The sequence below is a fragment of the Micropterus dolomieu genome, linkage group LG04 (genome assembly GCF_021292245.1).
Source record: "Micropterus dolomieu isolate WLL.071019.BEF.003 ecotype Adirondacks linkage group LG04, ASM2129224v1, whole genome shotgun sequence".
Classification (NCBI taxonomy): domain Eukaryota; kingdom Metazoa; phylum Chordata; class Actinopteri; order Centrarchiformes; family Centrarchidae; genus Micropterus; species Micropterus dolomieu.
The window spans coordinates 6,941,195-6,959,412 of record NC_060153.1 but is presented as its reverse complement, the minus strand read 5'-3'; the positions used below and the strand labels follow the sequence as shown (position 1 = coordinate 6,959,412).

The 18,218-nt window shown below is 41.0% G+C and overlaps 1 protein-coding gene across 6 annotated transcripts in view; it reads right to left on the bottom strand.

The window, feature by feature from the left end:
* lrba (LPS responsive beige-like anchor protein) overlaps nt 1–18,218 on the bottom strand; it is a 187,550-nt gene that overhangs the window by 45,501 nt on the left and 123,831 nt on the right. For all 6 annotated transcript variants that reach the window (XM_046047467.1, XM_046047463.1, XM_046047464.1 and 3 more), the window contains 4 exons: nt 6,427–6,544; nt 6,142–6,244; nt 4,408–4,523; nt 4,111–4,223 (listed from right to left, as the gene is read on the bottom strand). In XM_046047467.1, the coding sequence (XP_045903423.1) occupies nt 4,111–4,223; nt 4,408–4,523; nt 6,142–6,244; nt 6,427–6,544 (450 nt within the window). The remainder of the gene's footprint in view (nt 1–4,110; nt 4,224–4,407; nt 4,524–6,141; nt 6,245–6,426; nt 6,545–18,218) is intronic.

The window sequence follows — 18,218 nt, the reverse complement described above, 5'->3', positions numbered from 1 at the left end:
GCCGCTTTGAAGGGGTAAACATCAGAGAATTAATCTTTGATTAGTCGTCATCAGTTCTTCAGTGAAGACAGAGGTGGTGTTACAGAGTGATTTAAAGCTACTGTAAGAAAATTTATGCAAGAAATAATTACAGTTAGTAAAACTAAAAGGTATCTCAAACAAATCAACATGTTTTTTGTTCTACTTTTTATGATCAGATTCATGTTTAAAACTGTCAAGTCTGCATCAGGAACTGAGTGTGTTTCAACATTAAATAGATAATTGAGATTATACACATTGGTCCCTGTATGCCAACCTACCACAAACGCCGTCCATAGTGAATTTGCTTAATAGGTAAACTTGGAAGCCTCCCAAATTATCCTCAGATTGAGAACACAAGCATTAAAAAAATGTGTATGTACACCAAGAGGAAAACACCTTAAGGAACAACAAGAATCTTTCTGAGAACACTATCCAGTGCTACTTTGCTTTTAAAACAATAATGGGTCACCGATGATGAAGTATAATGGCTTACCGACAATTTGAGCATCACTTGGGCTTTGAGCCATAAATCAAAAGAGCCTTTTGAAAGGAGTGTTTATGTATAATGTCCTATTTAAACAGTGAAAATGGTGTGGAGGGCCTGGGGGATAAACATATGGGGCGCGTATGGTGAAATCAATACACCATTAGCTGATGTGGCTGTGAGCAGTAGGTTATAGCACAAAAGGTACAGGGAATACTCAATAAATCCTCACTGTTTCTGTTGCTATGTATGTAGACTGCATAATCTTTGGTGAGGGGGCAATTCTTTTAATTGTTCATTAAAATCTACACAACAACAGGAATGACCATGCTAATGCCTTCAGTAGGATTGTATGACCACACTGACCAGTTACAGTCATCCTACAGATATCTATATGTAGGACAAGTGTATTTCTGTGGGGAAAGGTGACAATGTGGCAGAACGTGGGTGTACATAGGGTAGAGGAATAAAAAAAGAAACGGGAGTTACAATTCTTGCAGGCTTTTCCTAGCGTGTTCTTATCGTGACTACAATGTTATCTCGGGGGTTGGCGTTGATGTCAGGTTGAGGTTAGAGTTTATGATAAGAAAGTCCCTGGGGTCAGAATGGCTCTGGCAGCAGGGAACATAAATTCTGTGTGGCCTCTTGTGTTGTGCTTGGGATGATGACAGTGTGTGACACACACACACACACACACACAATTTGGCTCCTCAATGTCACTGGAGGCTTCTCAGATGACCTGTTTCTATGAGAGACAGCCACCAACGTGACATAAAAGGGGGGGGATGAGAGAGATGTGGATGTTGAAAAGGAGAGACGGAGTGAGAGGCAAACAGAAGGAGAAAGGAAACTGAAACAATAAAGTGGAAACAAAGCAGGAGGTGGTGAATGATGCAGACATACAGCTAAAAAACCTGTGAAGGTCAGAAGACATTAGGATGCAAAGAAAAGAAACAAAGAGCAGAAATGATTGCGGGAGCAGAATTGGAGGTGGGGGTTGATTTGGGGGGCTGTGCAGTGCTGCTTGCCCTTTTCCAGACACTGCAGTCTGCCACGGTCCAGTGGTCATACACTGATATCACACGTGTGTCAACAACATGAATAAAACAGATGTAATAAAGATTGGCCCCACTCCCTCCCCTCCTTCTGTCTGCTGCTCTGAGGAGAAAAGAAGCGCAAGGACGGCAAATTATGTTGTTCTTCATCTCTTACACACTCTCCTCCTCTTTCTTTTACTCTCAGATTGTCTTTCTGTTTCTCCTCCTTTCTACCCATCTCCCCTTCATTCACTTGGTCCCCGGGGCTGCGAGGCTTCACTGAGCACAGAGGCTGAGCTGTCCAAACTCCAAGGCGGTGCGCAAAGGAGAAAAGCAGGAGGCAGGAACGAGCTAAGAAACTGAAGGAGGGCTGCATGTTTGTGTGAATGTGTGAGCCTGTGTGTTTGTTTGTGGGGCAAGTACAACTGTCACATTTCAGCCTACTGGGCAACATGAAGCCAGATAAACAGGGAAATTATGCAGCTTCATACAGGGTGGAAAGCTACACTGGGAGGGATAAAAACAGAGCAGAGAGACACAGAGAGGAGCAGATCGGAAGTGAAGGCAGGACTGGGGAGAACCTAAGGGACAAGGTGTTGACTGTTGGGGTGTTTGAGTCTGTATGACAGGGTGGTGTGAAAGAATGGAAGTGTGGGTGGATGGTTCATGTGCTTGTAGTAAATGTGCAGGGCTACTGTAGAACAAGGGTTCAGTCACACCAGAATGTGTAACACCAAAATGACCAGTCAAGATACATTATTTCAATGGAATTGCCGCTATCAGAGGATTTGATAAATTCACATTGGCGGGGTGCTGGTTAGCTCATCACTAGCACGCACGCACCATGTACAAAGGCTGAGTCCTTGCTGCATGGCCCAGGTTCGACTACAACCTGTAGCCCTTTGCTGCATGTCATTCCCCCTCTCTCTTCCATATTTCCTATCTTGCAACTGTCCTGTCATAGAAATAAAGACAAAAAAGTCCCCCCCCAATTTTTATTTTTTTTTCACATTGTGCGTTCATAGAGCGCTTAACTTTGGTGACATTAAAATTCTCCCCTTTGACCAGTTGCAAACTCTCCTGTAATCTTTGACTTTTAAGGTAACGAAGAGAACCTGAGAGTCAAAAATGGAGGTAGCTATTATATTAGCTCTGTTGCACCATCCAATTTTATGTAAACATGTACAGCCAAGTAAGAAGCAACGTCATTAGAGGCTCAAGTAGTCAGCATCACCTTTTTTGCAAGGTTGGGCAAATTTAACAGTACGATTTTCCGGTGTGGCTAAAGCGATGTTCAGGCTGACAGTAGCACTGCATAAAAAAAATTATATATATATATATATATATATATATATATATATATATAAATAAAGGAAACAGCAGGAGCAGACACTGAGGGCCTTAAAAACAAGTTTGGCTCAACTCTTCCCAAAAGGCAGTGTAAAAACATTGGGCAATGGACTGTATTTGACTGTTTGCCAATAAAATACATTCAAGCATGCATTTCGATTAAACATGAAACTGCGCTGCATTTTGCCAAACAACAAACCTTAAAACCCATGTATATATTACACAAACTGGACTACCTGGATTGTATTTTATAAATCGAACCCAAACCTACAGCATCTCCTCTACATCAACACTCCCGCTGATGCATTTTGAACGCAGTGCCATTTTTGGCTTGAACAGGGCCAAACTTTAAATGTTCCATTCTGTCTTACTTGGTGAGTACCCCCACCTCTCTCTCACCCTGCATGAAGGTGGGATGCTTCCAGGACCTGAACAAATACCTTCAAGTGTAACTCTGAAATGCACTTCCTCCAACGTATCCCCTGTCCATTAACACATGCCTTTTTTGTTTCCATGGCTGATTTATTCAGTCATTTTGGTTCCAGCAGCAAGACAGTTGCTCAATCATCTCACTCTAAAACTAATCCACTGTCCTCCCACCACCGGACAACATTACACACAAGTGATATTCAGTCCAACAAGGGGAGCTGGCAAGTTAAGGATTATGTTTTTTAACTTTTTTTCTGTGCATGTATGTGTGTGTAAGAGACAGGGAGTTCATGCAAGTAAATAATTGCATGTCTACTTACAACATGGGGGAGAATCTCTTAAAATGTTTCAGCTGCATGAGAGTGTGTATTTATGTGCCAGGGAGCATCTTAGGGCAGGTTTCATTGTTTTAAGCCCAATCACTTGATGCCTGGAGCTACCAGGGAGTATTACTTCACTTCCTGCGGTGTTGCAGAAGGTCAAACTTGAAAGAATTCAATTATGGACTTTGAATTATGGGTAGAAAAAGGCAGCTAAACCAGAAAATGAGGGTCACAAAGAGAGAACATTAGCAATTAAAATCTGCTTTGACTGCAGCAAGGCAGTCTCAACTAATACAAGTCAACAACGAATCATACAGATTATCTATAATGTATATAACCTGCAATTTTGGGAAATTTGTCACAGTATTACCTCGATATCTTAACCAAAGCTGCCCTCCCCCTCTTTGGGACTGAGAAAAAAAAGACAAGTAAAGTAAGAGGAGAGAATGTGTCTTGAGTGTCCTACCTTGGACAGATCTCTAAAGTTGCTGGGCAGAGTGAGGTCAAGTTCCTCTGAGTCATAGTTGGTGATAACCCAGGGGAAGACCGGGTATTGGCTTAGGTCATTATAGGTCCGACCTGGTGGAGTTAAAGAAAGTGAGAAAAGAGAAAGTGGCAAAGATTACACAAATCATGGGATCAAGGACTAACAACACAATCTCAAAATTACTTCTGAAAGTTTGGTTGGTGTACATTTCCTCTGTTGGCAGGTCTGTCCCACAATCTGCAATAACATCACACAGGTGTTGGGTGGTGTGCTTACCAGAGATGGTGTTGAGGAAGATGAGGTACTCAAAGTTGGATATCTCTCGGCGTTGCCAGCGCTGGGTCATGTTGGAGGCCTTGAATAGCTGCTTTGGTGTGGCCAGAGAGATACGCCTATAAAGAGAAAGACAGAAAAACAGATATTAAAACATTTGAAGCCATTCAAGTGTTTCTCGCCCTGGTGAGAATGGGGGCAAATAGTGTGAAGTAGTACAGAGACAAAGTCAGTCTCCAAATCACAAGAACAGTGCTTAGCAGAAGGAAACAAGGCTTAAGGCTTTATTGGACTTTTGCAGTTCAAATGCCAATATATGAAAAATCTATTGAACTAGCAGTCTTGCTAATTAAGAAGACAAATATGCAATAAATTGGGTTGAATACACATTTTTGCGTGCATGTGTGCGCGCACACACACACACACACAGAGCCCAGAGCATGATGTATGCAGTAGGACAAAAACAAATGACCCCCAATCCAATTAAAACAAAGGAAAATTATGGAATTAATCACTGTCAGAGTGTGTTATTATAGTCATTAGGCCTCTCAAAGGTGATAAAACGACTTTCCAAATATGAGTATACTACAAGACGCGCTATTTTTTAAAATATTCTGTGTTCACCAAGATTGATAATGCGCTTTAATTTCTATGTAGGTTTCTGTATTTTATTTTTATAGTAGATTACATTACAATTAAATGTAAATATTCAGGGAGGAGAAAAGACAGAAGGTGGTTGATATTAGCAAAATGTTTTAAAAGCAGTTGGATTAAATCCAATTATGAGCAACTATATTAAATGTATAATGAAGTGTACTTGTGCAATTATTGTTGCAGCACTCTGGACATTAAATAATTTGTGCTGTGCTGGCTGTATTAGCTGGTGTGTGTGCACTGAGCTACCCTGTACAGCTGTCCTCAGGTCAAAGAGGCAAGGTGTCCCTGCCCTGCAAACTAGCTTGATTAATGAACCCAACACAAACACACACACATTATCTCACCCTAACTCTGTGTGTTTTCTATCCACACACTGTCCTACATCCACTCTGACTCTTTACTGGATGCAGTTTCTTACTCAGATACTTACTTAGCCTTCAGTGTTCAATGTAAAATCGCTAAATGGAGCATTTTTTGTTTCCTAATATTGAGAAAACTCTTACTATAAATCCAAATGCCATAAAAAGCATCATACAATAAGACTTCCTCCTTTCATTTCCACAAGACCTTACACTGGGAACATACATGCCAGTAGCTGGGTTGGGCTTGGCTTCAGCACTGCCCGGACACAGAGCAGACATGAGGTGAGGGAGGCCGGGGTAAGTGGGTGTGCCCTGCGGGCTTACAAGCAACTATTTGCTTCACACTGCTGGAAATAAATAAATGAACTGGACTATGTTTGTGTGAAGCCAATTATATTTGGGTGGTGAGGAAAGAGTGGGAGGGATGGACAAATCCGTGACCAAACCCCGGTCGATGTGCATGTGACAGGAAGAAAGGGAGGGAGAAAATTCAGTTTGGAGACCTGTGGCGTATAAGCAACAACAGTGACAATGTTTACTAATCCCATTTCACTCTCTTGGACCACTACTGCCTTTCCATAACTTTAATATTCCGATCTGTTCGGATATGGTGCTGTATGTGCACAAGCCTGCAGAGAATGTTAAGAATCAACCGTTAAAAATGTGAATGGCACAAAAAGAATTATTGTGTATTTCTGGGTTTAGCGGTTTGTCTCACCTCGTCTGTGGAAGACCAAAGTTCGTGCCAACCCCAACACGAGGAAGACTGTGGACCACCTTCTTGACCGTGGCTACATCTGGGAAGTTCAACATGACTGCAGCTGTGGAAAGGAACAGAGAAACATCTAGTTATATGTTCATTTTCCTTATATTTACTCTGCCACTCAACGTTTGATAACACTATGGCTAGAATTATTCCACAAAGGAGTGTGTGTAGATCCATCATGGTTACAATAAAAGTGTGAAATGGTTAAATATAGGTAATTATCAGGTGCTGTATTACTTCTGTTGGCCATGAAGATTTCCAGTGCAGTATTCTGCAGTAGGTAGCGTCTGGAAAAGATGGCACGGATCTCTGTGAACAGCCATTTTCCATGAAGACCATCTGTATATGCTAGAATCTGGAAGACAGGAAGGGGGAAAAAAAGAGACCAAAGGGAAAGGAGTGGAATTCGAAGGGGATCATGAAAATCGAGAAGAAAAGGACATTTTAAAAAGAACAAGACCAGAGAAGGGTAGAACAGAATAGAGGTAAGAAAGGGAAGGAAAGAAGAGGAAACACAAGGCTGCGTTAGTTCATTTTTCACACAGTGATGGCACGACGGCCTGAACAGCACGATTAATGTCTTATATTGATCAGCCTCAATGAAAAAGAGATTCTTTCAGCAAGAGAATGGGCAGCTGGAAGGAGTAAAGGAAACATTTAGTTCACTAAAAGATAATCCATATTACAGCATACAGGTGACTAGAAATAACAGAAAATTATGATAAATATGTAGGAAACAAAAATATATAGTTTTGATCTAGAGTAATGGCTTGATATGACAAGGAAGAGGTTAAGAGGCTATTTTATGCTAAACATCTTATTGGAATATTTTATATATTTCCATGGGGTCACAATGTTAGCTAGCTCTAGATTTTAAAATCCTTCGATGAGCTGAGCTTAATCTGTCCCCATGGAGATTGTGGTAGCTGTCAGAGTAACTTGTTATGATGGCTGCCTCAGTGCCTGACAGACCCAGATGCTTGGCCCTGCCCCTGTGCTACTAATCCAGCATTTAGATTTGCTACTAACCTACTTAGCACTGCTTTGTTAACTAGGCTTTTTTTTTTTTTTCCAACCTCTGCTTTAAGTTACAAAAGCATCTTCTGACAGGGGGGCATACAGTGATATGGTAGGAAGGTGCACTTTAGATTGTCACAGCATGGTTCAGAGGCTGAGTTACTAATCAAAAATATTCAAATGTGAGCTAGCATGCTAGGCCTAGTCTTTAAGTTAAAGGAGCTCATTAAAAAGCCTAGACCAGCTGAGGCCTTTGCGAACCAGCTGAGGACATCCACTCCCTCGCCGTCTCTATGAGGAATAAGACCTGCCTGCATCACAGACTCACTTCAAAGTCTCTGGAGTTCAATTAAATGTGGATTAGTGGCATGGAGAAGCAGGCTGGGGCAGCATCCGCCAGCCTCCTATCTTCCTTAACGGGGGCTCAAGATGGCTATACCAGTCACCGTCAGCCTGTAGCCAACCCCATCACAAAGACAGTGTAGCATGCACAAGACCAAACAACAAAATGAAAAGGGTATTTCACATGACAAACTAATATGTTTGCAAGAAGTAAAGGTTGCAGCAAATGTGTTATTTTTAGATATTAAGAAAAAATTACTTTACTTTTCATTAACTTACATTTAGTTTAAACTCTAAGTGTAAATAGCACAAAGCAAGTAACTCATATCTGTAAAGCAAATACGAAGCTACAGTCATCAGCCGACTAACCTAGCTTTGCACAAAGACTGAAAATTTCCCCAATCTTTATGCCCAGCTAAGTTAGCTGGTTGCTGGCGGTTGCGTCATATTTAGTGTATGAGCATGAGAGGTATTAATCTTCTCATCTAACTCTCGCCAAGAATGCAAATAAACTGATTTCCCAAAATACTTAACTTTTCCTTTAAAGCACACTAAACTGTTAGGGAAAATGGTGTGTGCTCTAGTAGTGTTAAAAAATAACATGACCCAGACATTAAGACAAATATCTACAGGCCTACCAAGGCAAAGTAAAGGAAGTATTCCTTATTTTGAAAATGGAGAGGAGATTAAGGTGAAGGTGAAGAAAATGCTAATTCCTTAAAAAAATTATAAATTGAGGTTAATTATTGTAGGACCGGCATATTGGAAGACTGCATTTTTAACTGTATATAAGTCTACATAAACAGACTGCTAGGGACATAAAGCTCAACTTATCATTTCTCTCCAACAGTCTTGTTGTGAGATGAGACGACTGAATTTTGATGACAAACAAGCTAAGACACCGGATTAGTTTTCTCAGACATAATGGCTTTGAGATTGCCATTTCAAGAACTCTACAGAAGTCCCAGCATATGGCATCCCTTACCAAAGAAATTTGAATACTATTTTATCTTTAACTTTTAAAAAAAACACAACAAAAAACAGCTTCTCTGCTTCTATCTGATCAAAAATGAAATTCCTATTTTCAGGTGTATGATGAATGAATGCTTGGAGAGTAACCTTTCCCCTCCAAAAGGGAGTGGTTGACTCATTTCATCCCCAGGAGTACACTCATAGACCTCCAGACAGATGTCAAGAAGCTGCCCAGGACTGATGTGATAAAGTTGCAGTCTCTGATTCCACAGATAGATATGACAGTAGCAGAGGCAGCCAGATATCATATTTTTCCCTTAAACCAATGAATCTTCTGAAACACTGTAAATAACACTCTGTTCCCAAGATCATTGTCCCTATCGGCAGCGCCCTTTCCCTTACAGATGAAAAAGCTGAGCGGGTGACAAGGAGCGTGACAAACTATCCGTGCTGTAATGCTCTAGCTGTTCTGACCATGTCTGGACAAATTACAATGGCGTGGAGGTTATTGTCCGAGCTGGAATTATGGCTGTACCAGCTTCCTCTGTGATAAATAGCAATGGTGGAACCGAGTCTGTCAGGTTCAAAGAGATGATAATGCTACAGAGGAGGAATTGAGAAAAAAAAACAGACTCTGCTAAGTCTTGCATCGAATTTATATTTTACGATCTGAACAAAAAAAAAAAGAGTTGTTCAGTTTAAAAATGATGAAAATGAAATGATTGAGGTTGAGAAGAGAACACAAGATTCCATACAGGGAACATAAAAAAAAAGATCAGAAGCTTATATGTCAACATGATTGGTTGAGTTTAAAGCACAGTTTTATTGATGTTTCATTTCACGTGGAACATTGTCCATAGATTCAGGTCTGGTGCGTCCAGAGATCAATTTCAAAGCGTCACACGGGAGGACACAGCCAAACAGAAAACAAAAGGAACTGGTCTTGATTGCAATGCTTTCTCTCTTTCCCTCACCATCCTCCTCTTTCAACCTGTTTGTGTGCCGGGCTGCTGCTCATTTCTGAAGCACTGTCGTTTGTCTTTGTCAGATGCCCAAAAGACTGCGGAATGAAGAGGGACACATGAAGAGGGACCGGGTGACTGTGGCTACGGTGTGTAACCACACACACACACACACACACACACAAAAACTGACGCCACTGAATCTCACAGACAGTCTTTGCCAGTGAACCCTCTCCGTCTCCCTTTCCCTCGCAAAAACTAGTCTCCTTTACCCACCTCTGGCTCTTCAGAAACATGGGTAAAGCCAGGTGGAGGAACATAGTGACACAGATGCAATTTAATTGAAACGGCACTGAATTAGGGGAGCAACAGACCAACTATCAGCATTGTGGTTCAAGATAGATGAGGCTCTCAACTGCCTTCGCTGTCGCCAGGCTGAGAGTGTGTGTGTGTGTGTGTGTTTTTGGGCTGATAAGACCCTTGAGTTGAAGAGGACGGAAGCCACCGCCAATTCCTAATATGGTAAATCCTTATTTATCATAAAATATGAAAGAAGTCTAGTCTTAACACAAATAGTGTTGTTTTGAAAAGGAAAGGTTTACGATTGCTCATAAACAGTGTTTGATAAGTGGTATGTGCATATCTGCTCATTCAGTTTAATGTGCAATGCATCCTTGAAGGAAAATGAGGTGATTGAAGTTCAATTTGTTGCCTGTTATTAAGTACTTCCGCATGGCTGCCTCAGTTAAAGGATAATGGATGAGGGATTTATTATTACCTTTTGGTCAAATGAAGTGGTGTGGGAGATAAGGTGATGAAATTAATGAGCAGGAGGAAGAGAGGTGATCCATCAACCTCAAAACGGAGACGAGGGACAAGCGGTATTGGGAGAACTTGATAGAATTCATAAAATGAAATAAAAAAAACCTGTGGACTTATCAGCACGTAGAGTTGCTTATTGCTTTTTTATTTCCCAAAAGCTGTCTACCTCCCACCCATCGACACCCACTGCTCCACATGTCACAAAATGACTTTTTCATGCAAGCAATGGACAGAGATTGCAGATTCCCAAGACTTAAATGAGATGCCTCCTTTTCTTTTTCAAAAGTCACAAATACAAAGTAAACCACTGCACATAGGTACACCAGAGCCATGCCATTTGTGACTCTCTCACTTGGCTGACCGCAGAATCAAGCCATCTACAATAACCAGTGTTTCAGTGGACCGAGACGCTGACAGGGCTTTTACTGCAGCAGCAAATGAGAAAAAAAGCACAAGACAAACACAAGCTGACATTTAAGGGCTTTTTGACACTCATCTGGTGCAGCCACAAAAATACAATTGTTCAAAACTCTTATAATCCTACTCTCACTGTTCCTTATCCATATTCTTGTTCACCCCCACCATCCTCTGTTCCACACTGGTGAACGAGGCCTTGTCACCCCCCATCAGTAAATGAGTTCATCGGACTAACGAGCAAGCAAAGGGCCCCGACACACTAACAAGGGTCTGTTGGCTGCCTGAGCCTCTGGACCAATAAGAACTCTCATCACCGTTGACACAAAGCCTCCCTGAGCCCTCTGGAGCCAATTAAGACAGATTTTGCTTTTGAGATTGAGTGATAGCCAGAAACAAGACAGGAGTAAGAAGGACTGAGAGTACTGTACTGGAAGAAGAGACAGAAAAGGACATGAACATATTTTTATTGAAAAACGATGTATGCGTTTCATTATAGGTATAAGGTGTATTGTTGGCAAGTAGCTGTTTGGAGGCTGCACTTGGAATAAAATGAGCATTCAAGAGGAAAACAATGCTCCCTCACCATAAGAACCTGAAATCATATGACCTTAAGACAGTACAACCACATGACTCTACTTTCACACTCCAGCAGTTATCCAGTAGACTTTGTGCCAAGAGAATGATTTAACCAACACCATCCCTCTGTAGCGACGTGCACCGTGATTGTTGAACTATGAGAGTATTGTTGCTGGGCAAGGAATAAAAACATAAAAATAAATAAAAAAGATATAAAAGTGATAAACCTTACTGTAGAGCAATCAACAGTCAGGTTACCAAACCCCAAAAAGAGCTAGGTTAGAAGATTAATAACTCTCTCAAATCTATTCCAGGAGTTTCCTGGCAACCTTATGGAGGCAACAAAACTCCTGACTCTGTCACTGTCCAAGCAAGAAACAGTCCTGCTCACAAACCCCAGGTAAAACCACAAATTCGACGATTTTACACCTCGGATGCATTGTCAACAGGCTTCAATTTAAGCAGTAGACCATTTATGCGCACCAATGATTGATAGGCACAATTGTTGTACCATCATGTAACTAATTCAAGATGTAATCACTGGTCACACATAAAGGTGTATTTGCCTCGAGGGAAGTAAAACAAACTACAAGGTCAAAAAAAATAAACACAACTAAGAAGCACTGGAAGCTGCGCTGGAGTGTGAGAGAATTAAAGCAAAATAAACAAGCCCAGCTTGCAGCAAGTGTAAGGGTATTACAAAGCATTCAAAGCATTCAGTCCCAAACGTCACCCAGAAGGAGTTTGCACTCGTTGAAGAAAGTCCCCTTTGAAAGGATCTTTGGGGCCACTTAGTCTGAATTTAGCTTAATAAGGATTAAACCCCTTTTGGGCCCTTTTCACTGTTTGCCAACAGGTTAGCCTTTTCTCCTTTCCTTTCCTTGGCTGCTTAGCCTTTTTGAAGTGGGAACAAAAACAGGTCTCATTTGGTTTATGGAAATGCTGCAGTGGTCTCGAGGTTAATTGGTAGAGAAGTGAAGACTTTAATGCATTAACTCATTAAACATTCAGCTTTGAGGACATAAACCTTCAGAAGGGCCCTGAAACATAATAAGATACGGATGTGACAAAACTAAACACTAATGGCTTAAGGAGGGTTATACAAAAACATAGAATTCATAATCAAAACTATGACAAGTCATTGCCTCAGTTAATTAGGTTGGCAAATTACACAGAGATAGCATTCAGTAGTGCCAAAATATATAAAATAAATAAAAAAATGTAATAATCAAGATTAACACTTTCTTTTTCTTTTTACCCCATCACAGCTTAGAACGGAGCCACAAAGGGTCGAGTTAGCGGCTCAAAGTTGATGGGGAACAAAGGATGGATAAGGCTACATAAGTGAAGGGAAGAGGGGTGTGAAATGCAGTAGATCCTCTCTGCTGTCTGATGTATGTTTAAAACCATCATTAAAATTCTACATTCAAACTTCATCGTGCAATAAAAAAATGTCATGGTATAGATTTACACAGTGCACACAGAACTAGAGTCAAGTTCATACTTTAATTGGACAACAATACCACAGTAGCAGAAATGAGCCATGAAAACAAAGACCAGCTTGGTAGTAAGATAAACATGCACAACTAAACCACTAGCAGCTCCACATGATCCTTAATAGTACTGCTGAGCACTTGTTGAGACGCTCATCAGTAAACACCTGCACATCAGGAAAGGAAAAGAAGAATGTATATGCTTTTCAGTGATATTTAGAAAATCAAGGTGACAGAGCCACCACTGAAGCACAGGAGTGGTTTTAGACTCAACGCACCCCCCACCCCCCCATAAGCTGCCATGGCAAACATCAGACAGGTTAAGATCACTGACCAGCTCCTATCGCATTCTCCCCGCTTTCCTTCAATCTCTCATTTTGCCATTTAGTGATGGATAGGCTTTTTTGGGGTTGGTGCGAGGCTTCGATAAAAGTAAATTCTTTTCTAATCCGGCTATTGTCACCAGCTTAAGTGGGTGTGGGGTTAAAAGTACACCCCTCTTGGGGAATTTGGGGTTGGTTGTCCAAAGAAAAAGAAGAGGGAGAGAAGGGGACTTGTGTAAAAGAACGGCTGTAGAGACTTTTGAGAATTTGAAGGTTACTCAATTGGAGCTACAGGTTTATCAGCGACTAGCATTTTGAGTTACAACTGAAACGGAGTGAATTGAATTAGTAAGCATCATCAACACTCTAGAGGCAGATACATTTTGAAGTCATTAAAATACAAATGAAGTACAACATTCACTGGAGGGCCTTTAGTAGATATCTGTCTATTATCTACACATTATCTGATTTTAGAGTTGATTTTTTTCTGCTTTTGGGTTAAAGGGCTTTTCCCGAGATTGCATTTTGGCCAATGCATTCTGCCTTGTTTGCTCTCCGCACACACTGTTAACCCACATTCAACCAAAGCCCGCTCAAACGTGATTAGTTAATATGACCCGGAAACCAGAACGCTTCAAATTCCAAAATCTTGTCCCTTGCCTACATATTCTGCATTCATATGCAGACAGAGATTAAGGCAGAATTAACCGATTCTTTATGAGGAACAAGAGTAAAAACATTCCCTTATAAGGTTGTTAAACAAACATGTTAGCAAAAGTTCCATCCAGTTTTAATCTTACATCCAGCAAACACAGAGTAACATCAGCATTCATTTGTTTGTTGTGCTTTGGCCACCTGACGAATGCAAGTTCAATATTCCCTTTCTTTGTAAATCCGAAGGGAAATATCTGGCTATCAAACTGCTAAATGTTGCACTATGTCCACCTGGTCTCTAACTTGGTCAGTCCGCAGTTTAGTGCTGGTCAGGCAGTGTACAGTGCATTCAAAAACGCTTCCAAATTTCTACCTGGATATCATGGAGCACCGTCAGGTTCATGTTCGTCATGGTCTGGACCGCATATCAGCAGACTTTAGAGGGCCGCACATATTAAGATCTCATAAGACAGCATGTTGTAAATCATTTAATAATACATATATTTCGAGGAAAACGCTCTGCCATCAAACAGTCTTATCACAGATTATACCAAAACTTGTTTACATTCGCCATACAAAGTGGACCAATGAAGGAAGAGGACCACAATTGCAAAAACATCCAATAATCATAAATTTGGTCCCTGCAAATAAGCTAGCAAAGGATAAAAGCAGGCTATGTCTATATTTATGTTCTTGACTGTGGCAGTATTTTGTCTTTATGTTTATTGTATGTAAGGATGGTGTTCACACCAACCCAATCAAACCGCACTAAAGGGGGTAAACGCTCCAGGGTTCGGTTCTACCAGACTAAACAAGACTGGTGTGAACCCACCTTAATTGAACTTGGACTGAGTGTTTCACTTTACTATACAGATTGAGTTTGACTTTGTTGAATAAATGCATGCATCGTTTGATTTGATGTTATTGTATTAAAGAGCATGTGTTTATTGGAATTGTCTTTTATTTGTAGTGCATCTTATTCTACAGACTTGCTTCTATAGAGAGGAAATAAGGCTCAGTTGTGCTGATGTCTGCTTGTCTTGGATGAGTACGTATTTTGCAGAATGTCTTTATGGGTGTGCCGTTTCAACCACGCTGGATGGGTCATTAACCATAATGGCAATGGAGGCAGCAGTATTCAGTAATGTAACATTCTGCTCTCCAGCACACAAGATGTCTTTACACAGACTACACAACACATCAGTGCTATCAGCTAACCTTGTAAAAATATGTAATATCTGATTTCTTTTAGGAATTAACAGCTAAAATTAATATATCCTTGTCCAGTCATTTGGCCTTTGTATTTATGAGGCATTCTATGATTTGAAGTACTGATAAAGGAGAAGCTCAACAACACACATATTTACTCTACAACATATGGATCTAGTTTTATCATCTGAAATGGAGCACAGACCTTTCTGACAAAACAGGACCACATTTACAATTCCAATTTCCAATATGCTGGGCTGGACATCGATCTTCCAATTGGAGCCGGGTGTCTCTGTGACCTCAGCTGAATAACAGAGGCTTGTGTGAACAGCAGGTACACAGGTGCTGATTGTAATATCAGTAGCCTACCAGGCAGACTGGCATCCATAAACAGGCCTATCCATCAGGCTGGTGTGTTGCCTTTGACACGCGTGTCAGAGGCAGACGAAGAGAATAAATGATGGAGAGAGGGGATCAATCAAAGGAAGGGGGGAGGGCACCTGCCCGCTGACTGGCCCAGTCAAGCCCAGAGATGGAACATGATGGAGGGGCTAGGCTCAGGTGCAAAAAGGGGGCGGCAGCTCTTTGTCTGGAGGTGCTTAGTTAAGTAAAAGCCAGGTCTTGGCCACAATGGTCTGTGGTTGTGTTAAGGTCTTCAGTCAGGTCACAAACAGTAGCCCAAGCATGTTTATATGTGTGTGTGTGGGAAGAGCAATTGGAAGAGAGACATTAGTCATCATTAGGTGGCGAGATGACACTGTGTCTGATATTGTTCTTTATGTGATTGCCAATGTGGCAATAGTCTTTCCTCGACCGATCCTACCTGGTTACCACTAGGTGCAGAGATTCATCAGCCTGCTCTGCACAGGAGTCTTGGTTTACATCTGGTCGTGGGTAAATAAAATTAAAACTTAAAATATCTCTTGACTGAACTGAAACTGTCTGATTAAAATTGCAATTAAAAAGGCTACACAATAAATTTAAATTTTGAACAGATGATAGAATATAATAATAGAATTCATTCTAAGGACATGAATGCCTGTACTAAATTTCATGATAGATCCAATAGTAACACCACAAATGTCCCTACCTCATTGTGCCACTAGTAGAAAGTTGGAGATTACTAAAGTTCATTAGGATTAATCATCTGGGAACCATGAATGTCTGTGGTTTTGAGCCCATTCATGTGGTTAATGTAAAAAATAAAGTAAAAATGTAAAAAATAAAGTAAAAATGTAAACTCTGATTCTGGCGGCGCTAAACAAATAGTCAGGGGATCATGTCTGTATGAAATTTATTGGCATTCCATTCCATAGTTGTTGAAATATTATATATATATATATATATATATATATATATATATATATATAATATATTTAACCTGGTGCTAGAAGAAAAAGTCTGGGAATAACTGATGTAAGTGGGGTTCATCTTCTGAGGAACACAAATACCTGTATAAGATTCCATGGCATTCAGTTCAATAGCAATGTTTAGATATTTCAGTCTGAACCAAACTGACAGATGAACACTGCCCTCCCTAGAGCCTAGACAAATTCTGAACCATACATTTCCCTTGATCTCAGTAATGGCCAAAAGTACATCAGATATGACCCATAAGCTGAAGGAGGAGCCAATATCTTGGGTTCGCCAAAGCTTTGAAGCCCATCATTAAAAAAAAAAAAAAAATCTTTCTCCATCACTTTTAAACACCACATCTGGCCAGGGCACCGCTGACCTCATCCCTACAGAATGAGTTCATCATCGCTGATACAACATCACTCAAACAACTGGAGTGAAATACGAGAGACTATATCACAACTATTGAAGTGGTTTGAGACTCAAAGGGGAGAGGAAAATAGAGGTGGCGTGCATATGCATTTTGTGTGAGGGAGAAAGAGAGATAAAGTAAAGAAGGTAACAAGACTTTACTGCTCTACTGGGGAACAGAAAGTCACTTCAGGAAGCTTTAAACCTTTATTTGGCCTTATCTCCTCTAATAGGCTTAAATCATTCGAAATTGTTTGCACATGTCTTTATGTTGAGTAGCTCCCAAAGCCTGGGCCGTGACTTGACATAAGCAGTGAGGCAAAACGAGAGGAGCAGTATGATAATAATTGGGTTTCCTGATGACTGTATGAGCCAAAGTGGGCCGCAAGGGAATGATGCTTGAGATTAACCTGACTATAGATGTTGAATGTTGAGAATTCAAGGACGGGGAAAATCCAAGAGGAACACATGACGGTGGTGATGCTAACAAGTTTGTTTCTGATAAGGAAACATTTAATTTCATTTAATTACTGTACCTGGAAAGCAGCGAGCGACAGATAGTGAAAGAATGACGGAAACAGGGGAAGAAAGAGAAAGAAGGTCATCCCAACCTATCAATCCGCAAGTTGTTGGCGTGGTGTGGCTGAGCGATTTATTGACCATCTCAGAACGCACTCTGTCAGAGCAGACGAGGTGGTGGAGCGGCATGAAGGAGAGATGGGAGGGAGGGAACGAAGAAGGGGAGGAAGCCAATATGAATGAGTGAGAGTGAGGGGATCTGTTTCCTTGGCCTCATTGATAATGACATACCTGCTTGGGCTGTCCGTTAGTCCTATAGCACACACTACTTACGCTCTAACTGGAAAATCAATACGCTCCTCTCTCAGAGACCTCTTGCTGCCATGGCTCTTTGTGATTGGCAGCTGCAGCCGAAGGTCGTCCCAAGCGACCATGAGAGTTTGCCGGAGCGAGCAGGAGGAGGGGGGAGGGGGGTTGACACTTTAGGGAGCGCTTAACGATATGGGCCTGGTCACTACATAACACCAGGGTGGTTTTCTTTGACTGAGTGACCATCCATTCAGCCACTCCATCTAACCCCGAGGAGCCGTCACCACCCCACTAATTAAAGTTACCAATGTCTGCTCAATGGGGCCTTATCATTGCATAGTCCAAGGTTGGACACTGACCTTTAGGAAAAGTTTACTGGTATTCTTTCCAAAATACTTTTATAACAGGCCTTTGGAAATAAAACGTTTTGGGAACACAGTGTGGATGTCCACAGGATTCAGAAAAGGCAGCACAGTTAATCTTCTATCGGCTGTGTTATTGGGAACTAAGAGGCGTGGGTTTTTTGTATCGAGAGCATTCGCATACAAATAAACTGAGGAGCTCATATAACTCTCTGATATCTACTATTGTGTGATATTTGGTTTTGAACAATGTAAAATGTAATTTAAATTGTATCATTGTAACAT